The following is a 9,376-nucleotide window of genomic DNA, read 5'->3' as shown; positions in this document are numbered from 1 at the left end:
ATTTTGAAGTATAACTCCAGGATAGACTTCATTCCAGCTGCCCTATTCCTTAATGTTCCAACTGTAACCCCTTTAAACATACTAGCCACTCCTCTTAGTCCTAGACACTCTCTCCAGGGCTTTTTTTGGTCCAACTGATAAGCCTCAACTGCTTGACCCATATTCCTCTCCCTTTCCTCCAATTCCTCCCTTTTTTTTAGAGATTTAGACTTAGCATACTTGACCATAGTGTACTAAGCAGAATAGAGAGTGAGCAAGTAGAAAAAAAAGAGTAAAAAAACACTAATTTATTAGCAAGGGTATGGCAAATGCTCTGACACGATTCTCACACGAAGGTTTGGCAAATTACATCATTGTGTCGATCATTTCTCTCTCTGTCACGCTTTCTTGACTTTTCTTAATGTTTACTTTTAATAAATTGTACAACTCAGTGTATTAAAATAAAAACTGCAGAATTGCATATTTTGGATACTAATAATCATATATGCAAAGTTTCAACTTGATTGGATTAATAGAAATATCACCAGAAAATTTGCAAAGTTTACTACAGGACAATTTTACTAAATTCTTTAACTGTCTGATTTTTCTTAATTTTATTTCTTGCTCAATTTCTCTCAAATCTTATATATACATTCGGGTCATATAGTAATACCTTGTATTAAATTTTCATAAAATAATATTAAGATTTGAGTAAGATATTACAGTCTGTTTAAAGGAACGGTTGTGTTTAAAGGAGCGGTTTTTGACTGTAATGTTAGCTATATCTCAGAACTTGGCAACTTTGTTAAACTGTTCAACACATTTCATACTTGGGATACTGTTGAGAATGAAAGTCTTACCCTTCCTGATGGATTTGAGCCTGTTACAGAGATGAACCAAAGTTGGTATCCAAAAGAGGCCCTAACACCTGGATGCAGAATGTCCAATAATATTCCTTCTGACGAATACCAAGGTAACATGCATCAGTCCGACTGGGAAATGAGTATTGATTCAATATTTTACCACTTTCTGGAAGAGCTGCCTGAAGAAGAAGTGTTCTGTGCATATGAGCTGGAAAACCACTAGAGTCTAGAGCTGGAACATGAACTTGGTAAATTTGACTAAGAAGATATTGAACTGTATCTTCAAATGCCGAGCTTCGAATGTTATCATGGGGACCTATGGCTCAATTATGAATATGGATACACTATTGACCTCTCAGAGGAATGGTTCTCCGTCAGCAATGTGGATTCCCTCCCTGGAATATCTCCCAAGGAAAAGATACTACAGTGTAGATTCAATACTGTAGCCCGTATCGGAAGCAGAGCTTGCTGCTTACAAGACTGTGGCTTAACCTGATTCTAAGTGTTAAGATAATTGTTGAGTCCACCTGGATGCCCTGCCAAGATGGCCAGTTGAGCATGGACATTTCATCAACCATTATTTGCTCTCTCATTACTGAATTGAGATGGGTAGTGTAGCTAAGTTTATGACGTCGAGATACGAGATTATGTAAGTCGTTCGCATAGTTGTCAGTGGCACATTGTCACCAGCCATGCATGGGTTTATCCTTAGACCATAATCCGGACTGTGCACAATGGGATGCTATTGCATAGTAAACTATGTCCATGACAGTATACTCATTCCTTGCAAATGCAGTCCCTCAAGTTGCTAAAACAATGATTAGGCTTACATTTTGCAGAAGCAAGACATCACTATGGAGATCCAGAGGGTTGTGGAACGGACCTTGTTGCAACGGTTCCAACCGATGAAGACGAGTACAAAGGTAACGTCAATTAGTCTGACTGGGAAATGAAGACTATTCAATATTTTGCTGCTTGTTAAAAGAGTGGCTCGAAAAACAAAAGGATTTCTACGCATCTGAATTGGAAAGACTCAACGAGTTGGAAGAAGAGCTTGGTGAAGTTGACGAAGAAGACATTAAACCGTATCTTCAGATGCCGGGCTTTGAATGTTATCGCAGTGGCCTTTGGCCCAATTATGAATATGAATACACCATTGACCTCTCAGAGGAACGGTTCTCCGTCGGCAATGCGCATTTCCCTCTCTGGAATATTCCCCGAGGAGACGATGGAAAAGCGTGGATCAAATATCTGGACCCCGACTCTCATGGAATCTGCCTACGCCCCGATACACCGAGTCAGCACTGCCATCGTGTTCCACTGATGCTGCAGCCTGTATCAGAAGCAGGCCTTGCTGCTTACAGGACTGTGGCTTTGAGTGTTAAGACAATCAATGAGTCCACTTGGATGCCTCATCGAGACGGCAAGCTCAGCATGGTCCTTTCATCAACCATCATTCGAGCTCTCATGATGTATCACTACACTGATATGCAAAGCAAATTTCTTGTAGAAGGCGATGATGCGGAACCGCTTCAAACATATGCCCAACTTCTGTTGTGTGCTGCATCCCCTGCAGGCTTTATGCTTTCCAGTCTGCCTGCAGACCCATATCTCGGTGATCCAGTTAGAAGACCTCCACGTGCTTTTTATAGATACAGAGGTTGCATTATTTTCGTTACTCTAGACTGTTCGACGCTGGAACAGTTGCAATCCAATATCGGACTCACAATTGAACACGCACGAGAAAATAGGACAGACGACTGCACATTCATCATATTCTCCATCCACCACATAGCGATTGCGATGATATCTGGCGCGGTGACAGGCGCACTGCACGTCTCTCACAGCAATATTATACTGTTTTTTGCGGCATTTGGCTTTGAGGGTCTGGAGACTGGCCTTCATCTCATCGCTCATTACCTTCGACCACATTGCATTGATGGAGGTGTAATTACAATCATTCCCTTCGACGTTCTTATCTGAATCATGGATATGGTTGACTCCGAGACGTACAGCGCCTTTAGTCTGGTATGCAAAGCCCTCCGAAGAGAATGGTTCCTGCATCCGCGAATCTACGATTATAGAATTTTGTCTGGAAAAACGTTCAAGATAGAAGATTGCAAATACCTACCTGGGTGTATGCTACGAGCTATGAGTGAGAGCGGGGAAACGACAACCCTAAGCATTTTCTATCCTATCCAGAACATCTATCGTGAATGCGAGTACAGGCATCTCTTGAAGCATGGGCACTGGAATTGTCATCATTGCTGTCCGTGCCCGCGCCTTTGCCTCCGGGAAAAGTGTACGAAGGCTCTCGCGCTCCAACCTCTGCTTGGATGTGAAGGAACGTATCGACGTCCGAAGGAAAACCAAGAGCACACCGTAGTACAGCGTCCAGAGGATCTTTACAGTACTCTTACTAAGAACTGGGGAGCGTACGAACTTAACCTTTTTATTCTTGATGCGAGTAAGGTATGCAAATATTGTTCTCGCAGTATTAACATGATAGAAAAGAGGGAGGCCGTGTCTGCATCCGGCTCTCTGGAAACAGAAGTGGTGGAGGAGCTACCCGAAGAATCCGGCTGTATTATTGCGCTTGTCTCGAATAGTGTTATTCACCATGTACCTTTCGGTTCTACTTTACAAGATGAACGGGCTTCGAGTTTTCTGAAAGCTGATTCTTTTTGACACGCAGCCAATTGCTCCGTTGCCTCTTGTGGCAAACTTACGTGACTGCCAATACGCTGGTTCGTCGCTTTACATGAAACCTGACTCATGCAACCCTCTGTACTAGATTTTACGTCCACTCATAAGACTACTGCACTTCTTTATCAAATAACGAACGTAGATTTGTACTGGGTATAAAACAAATACGTAGAAATGAATTTCGACGCATTTTCAGAGCGAAAAAACGTCGCGATAGACCCTGACTGCAAACATGTCTCAAAGCATACATATATGCGCTAGAAAACTCAGAATTTATGTCTAGAAAGGAATAGATATTATTTACGGGATAAACTCGTTATCTGAAATACTGTATGGTTCCTTTTTATTTATTAAAATGTCAATGATTTTATAATTCATTAACGAAATCGTCTCGCATGTATTGAATGGGGAATTGGGATTTTTGCATATTTATCGATTTCATTTGAGAATTGCAAATGGGAATAATGGCATGCGTTGTGTATGAGAGAACATTCGAGGATACATCTCTGACGGAAGTCGCTCATTTGAACTGATCGAGCCAACACGAGTAATTGATATCCATCTCAGTAAACAAGGTTACAGCTACCTACTCTGCAAAGTCCCACAAAAACACTGCAACATAATCAAAGGATCGAAGAAAGGGGAGACGGGAATTTAACGAATGTGGTGAAAGATAGGATAACAGATACATTAACTTATAACAGATATAACAAAGCTATGGCATTCCTATGGTAATTTACCATGGCACAGGTGAGGGAGGCGACAGGCTTCAAACACCTGGACGCGTGAAGTCGTCAAACGGTGGCCAGTTACCTATTACGAAAAAAAAGGTGATTAGTCGATGCTTTGCGACTTCCAATGTTAACGCACCGAGTTCTGCAGGATCGCCTCCGATGCGGACCCATTGGGAGTGGGAAGGTGTAGGTCCGTCGAGTACGAAGAGTTGGAACCATCCAGGGGGGCTGACGTGAGCGTTAGGCGGAGCAGTAATCGTACAAGTGTTGCCCGAGCAACTAAATTCTGGGAAGATTGTGCGCGCGCCCATGCTATTACCATGCGTACTCGAGACCGCTGCAAACAAGCAATTACATATTGTATAATTTGCAATAACGAAGAAGACATACCTCCAATAAGAGAGACTCTCATTGTACTCGTCGTGCCTTGGTGAAGAGTCACCGTGATGGGAACTTGCTGGCCATATGCCCAATCCGTGTTCTCAATGGTAAAGGAAGGTTGTGTCAGGCCTGATGTAAGGTATGGAGGAATATAGACCTCGACACGATACTCCTGCGGGAACTTCGGGTCTTCCGGGTCGGATCCTGAAACGAGTACACGCCCGTCAGGCAGCAATATGGCTTCAGAATGATACAAGCGTGCAACGATCGTCGTGTTCAAGATGGAGAAACGCGATCCTATTGGCTGGCCCGGGTCATACAGCAGTGCTTGCAGGTTTGGATCTGTCGCAAGGCCGAAACCAGCTACTCCCTGTTGCGCTCCGTTCATGATCATGTATGTGCCGTCTGGCATAGGTACCATGCAAGTCATGACGCGCTTCGAGGGCTGCGATGGTGCGAAGCTAAGTGCCTAAATGACATGTAAAGAATGAGAAACTCACCATGCGTTCAATGGTCCATTGAGGATTTTCCACCTCCGGCTGGGTCGTCACGCAATTATCGAGTGCGATAGCAGGGCCAGGTGTCGAGCCACCACATACAAGGATTGTGACCGGATCTGTGTAAGGAGCTGACTGAGGAAGCATAACGGCGGTGCCTTCCATTGGGTAGGTACGTCCTCCCAGGAAGTTGTCCACGGCGCCGGGAACGTTGGGAAGTTGTTTAATGGTATCAAAAGTAGCTTCATTAAGGATACGCGCTTCGTTGTAGTAGACGACGAAGACACCTCCCGAAGGAAGGACGAAAAGGAAGGGATAAAGGTTATTCGGATCCGTGAGTTGCAACCAGTCCATGGTGAGGACTGTTGATCCACCCGCAGGAGTAGGAAGAATTTCAAGCGTCGGAACCGGAGGTCCATTGCTACCATTCTCTCCACCAACGACGAGAATGGTACCGTTAGCCATTATCATCGCACCAGGGTACCATCTACCATTCTGTGTGGCATACAATTAATGGCCGTGATAGTCATAACCTGTACAGAACAGCGTACCTGGAGGGTCAACTCTTGGACATTTTCCTCCCAATCCGTAGTCCCGTTGACGCCGTCAGATCCGCTCGGAGTATACAAACGAATACCGAAAGTCGAGTCCAATGACCAACCACCAACGTTGATCAGACGACCAGCTTTATCTGGAAGAGTCAAGCCGGCAGAACAGAAGACGTCCGTCTTGACATGCATTTCCCTCCATGCTTTACTGAAGTCATCGGTGAGTGATAGATCCAGTTCGTAGGCACCTATAAATCCAATGAGTTATAAAGATAATTGCAACATGTGATAAGTTACCCGTTGAATTAGGCGGTCCTGTCCCGAACTTCTCGAGAAATTGGACCTTTTCGTTAATGCCAAGGTTAGCAATGAGCGGTACTACAAGACCACCAATCAAGAACTAAAGTTGTTCAGTCATTAAAGTAATTTTTATCGCGGTCGGAAGAAATGAGACGTACCTCATAGCGCCCAGTATTTGCTGGAGTGTGCCATGTGTTAATGCCGCCCTCCCATTCGTAGAGACTGAGGCGTTCGGCACCACCGCAGAGATGAATCGGGTCGCCTGAGCATGCCATAGCACAGTCGGCCTCTGAGGCATTCTTACCGCCGTTATTAGCAATATCCTCGACATCACCACACCCTTTCAGTCGATCATTAGTTGACGAATATGGACAGGAGGAACTCGAAATGGCGTACAGCATTCATCACCGAACTCCATGCCTGCCGCGGGGTAGCCATAGGTCGAACAGAGTGACAAGCAATTGGTCGCCGAATTATTCTTCTCCAAAATAATCTGATAAGGGAAAACGCGATCGGCTCCAGGTTCCCTACGAATCGAATGAGAACAAAGTACGGCAAGAAGACAAATAATATGGACGTACGCGAGACACCCGACATATTTCCAGTTTCCGGGCAAACTAGTGTTTTGAGGTGTTGGAACTGGCAGAGTCGTCACGTTACTGGACGTCGAGTATATGGACATCCGATTCGGACCGCCACACGCTTCGCTAGATGCATAAGGAACGGGATTCCCATGCGGGAAGAAGGTAGTCCGAATGCGGTGGTGAAGTTAGAGCGGTCATGAGAGCGGGGTATTCATAATTCGCGCCGAGGGCCAGATTACGGGGTCGGATCGACCAAGAAGCAGTGATCGAGCAGATCAATTGCGTACGAGGCGGACCACAACGTCAACCAGATGCCATGCGTCAGTTAGAAGAATAGCGAAGATTTGCCGTCAGTATACAATTACAGTGGCGTCAAGTGATGGATGTCGGAAGAGATCGTATCTCGCACTGGCGCATACAGCCAGAAGTAAAATAAATCAACTTACGTCGAGTTGCCGCCGCAGGCCATGTTGCAATCCGTGTCAGAGGCGGCTAAAACACCACCGTCGATTACATCGTTGTCACAGACTACAATCAGACGGTCAATATCGAATTACGTTTCAGAACCGAAAAGTTGTAGATGGAGCGAGTGGCAACTGGTTCTACTTCTAGACGCACAAGAAGGGTGCGAACAGAACACTGCTAATTTAAGGCAAACTTACAGCATTGTACTCCAAACTCCATGCCGGCTAAGGAGAAGTTGCCTCCCTGGCAGAAGTCAATGCAAGACTCCACGGTGAGCGAATCGTTATCAGGCTGCTCAGTACCCAAAATGCGCCCGTGAGCGTTGTCTCTAGGAGAAGTTTTTTTTTTTTTGGTTGAGACGCTTACACGCACAAAAAGAAAGCACTTACACATAGCAGCCGCTGTAGTTCCAAGGGGTAGGCAGCCCCGAAAGAACGGGATGAACGTTTGGATTTGCACCTCCACCTCCACCTCCGCCGCCCGCGGGTGGATTAACAACAGGAGGGCCAGTGATTGTTCCCGTGAAGTTATACAAGTTCAACCTATTCGGTCCACCACACAGAGTTGAGGAGTTTCCTTGGCAAACCATGTTGCAGCCAGACGATGCGGGAGCGCCTGTGCCCTCAATGCTGGTCCCGCAGAAGCATTGAGTCGCGAACTCGAGACCTGCGAGCGGGAAGTTGTCCGCCTGGCATGCGGCAACACAAGCCGGAACGGTCATATCGCCGTCTACGCCGATGGGTGTAGAAAGTGTGCGATCATTAACGTCATCTCTAAATAAATAATTGTTATACCATGTTAGTCCATAAAGATTACGACATAGCTTGTTAATAGTACGGACGTATAGCAACCTAGAGAGCCCCATTGGCCTACGCTTGGTACCTCGATTGGTGCCGGAGGTGGAGTGCCACCAGAAAAGAATAGATTTAATCGGTTAGGACCACCACATGACTCGTTTGCATCGCCAGTGCATCCCGAGTTACAATCTGACAAGGATGCATTTGTTCCGCCATTTTCGATGAAATTATCACAGTCTATGAAATTGAACGTAAAATCAATATTAATAAATGAATGATAGTAGCATGGTGTGAGGAAATTACTCACAGCATTCTTGACCAAATTCAACACCGGCAAAAATGAAGCTAGAAGACTGAGCCGGAATGCCATTGGCTCCATTGTTTGAACCGGAGCAGAATGCAATGCAGTTCTCAACAGTCATCGCTGTAGTGCTCGTAAATGTTGCACCCGTGAGAGTCCGGGAAGCAGGATCATCACTTCAACAAAGGCAAGGCTTTAGTCACAGAAGCAGGACTAGTCTAATCCGAATGCGACATACGTGAAGCATCCTCGGCTAGTCCAGTTTCCAGGAAGCGAACCTGGAACGCTCTGACGCTTGGAATGTACTGCACGGATGTGCGGTTCGAAGGATCGGCCGAGCTCTGAGCGGGGGAAGGCAAACGTCGTCGGAGTGAGCTGGAATTCCGGTCAAGAACCAATATTTCAATATGACGTCGACAGTAAGCCAATTGGGAAAATAGATGTTAGCAATTACTTTATATCAGACTCAAAAGTACGCACAACGAGCAGCGGGGCAACGAGCAAGCCAGCGTACAAGGCGCCGTTGAAATGGGAAAGGGGGTGACGTGAAGAAAGAGAGTGTGAGGACCACGACATTGTAGAGAGTAAAGCGACGTATAACCCTCAACGTACGCTACTATCGGCGGGACACAGGGTTATAGGGAACAGCAACCTTGCCAGCGAGGTTTTTATGCATCTCGGAAGAGCAGATCGCACTGTTCTGTATGCACATACGGAAGTCTGATTAGGAAATCATCCGTACCCAGGCGGGGAGCGTCGCGTACGTACGTGCAAGGAGAAAGGAGTTGTGAAGTTCATACAGTTGGATGATCGCCATTCATTCGGTCAGCGCCAGGAGAACAACACCGACAGACTTGCAACTGACAGATGCGTTAGAGTTAATCAAGGTACGCGGCATCCATTAACATGGCGATCTCAGGCAAGTGAGACGGAAGAAAGATCCGAAGCTTTCTCCTTTCTCCATACAGGTCGACAGGCGCAATTTTGCCAGAGGCGAAATCGAAGTTTATGAACGGCATCGCCTTGATTGTGGCGACTCTAAATGGATCTCGGTCGGGAAACATGTGCTACATGCGAATTCGGCCAGATGCCGGAGCTTAATTCGGATATAGAACTGTATGTTTGCAGAAGCGGTGCAAATGCCGCATTTAGCTCTTTGACTTGGAAGAGAGGAACGGGGATGAGGAACGTATGGAAGACAGTGGGCGGCGATTGGTATTG

The 9,376-nt window shown here is 45.9% G+C and overlaps 3 protein-coding genes across 3 annotated transcripts; 2 read left to right on the top strand and 1 right to left on the bottom strand.

The window, feature by feature from the left end:
• Positions 1 to 1,576: 1,576 nt before the first annotated feature.
• FOMMEDRAFT_159307 (uncharacterized protein) lies at positions 1,577 to 2,825 on the top strand (the record flags this gene model as incomplete). The annotated part of the gene is made up of 3 exons (XM_007269279.1): positions 1,577 to 1,613; positions 1,667 to 1,765; positions 1,828 to 2,825. 3 exons carry the CDS (start codon positions 1,577 to 1,579, stop codon positions 2,823 to 2,825), a joined length of 1,134 nt encoding a protein of 377 aa, XP_007269341.1.
• Positions 2,826 to 2,993: 168 nt separating this feature from the next.
• On the top strand, positions 2,994 to 3,530 carry FOMMEDRAFT_159306 (uncharacterized protein; the record flags this gene model as incomplete). The annotated part of the gene is made up of 2 exons (XM_007269278.1): positions 2,994 to 3,314; positions 3,357 to 3,530. 2 exons carry the CDS (start codon positions 2,994 to 2,996, stop codon positions 3,528 to 3,530), a joined length of 495 nt encoding a protein of 164 aa, XP_007269340.1.
• Positions 3,531 to 4,317: 787 nt separating this feature from the next.
• On the bottom strand, positions 4,318 to 8,731 carry FOMMEDRAFT_142411 (copper radical oxidase; the record flags this gene model as incomplete). The annotated part of the gene is made up of 16 exons (XM_007269277.1): positions 4,318 to 4,361; positions 4,419 to 4,619; positions 4,673 to 5,108; positions 5,164 to 5,655; positions 5,712 to 5,956; positions 6,006 to 6,108; positions 6,167 to 6,348; positions 6,405 to 6,535; positions 6,590 to 6,715; positions 7,039 to 7,120; positions 7,255 to 7,385; positions 7,447 to 7,830; positions 7,899 to 8,091; positions 8,162 to 8,331; positions 8,394 to 8,433; positions 8,632 to 8,731. The coding sequence occupies 16 exons, from the start codon at positions 8,729 to 8,731 to the stop codon at positions 4,318 to 4,320; spliced, it is 3,060 nt and encodes a 1,019-aa protein (XP_007269339.1).
• Positions 8,732 to 9,376: the final 645 nt, after the last annotated feature.

This window comes from Fomitiporia mediterranea (genome assembly GCF_000271605.1).
Source record: "Fomitiporia mediterranea MF3/22 unplaced genomic scaffold FOMMEscaffold_9, whole genome shotgun sequence".
NCBI lineage: Eukaryota > Fungi > Basidiomycota > Agaricomycetes > Hymenochaetales > Hymenochaetaceae > Fomitiporia > Fomitiporia mediterranea.
This window is presented reverse-complemented; position numbering and strand designations above follow the sequence as displayed.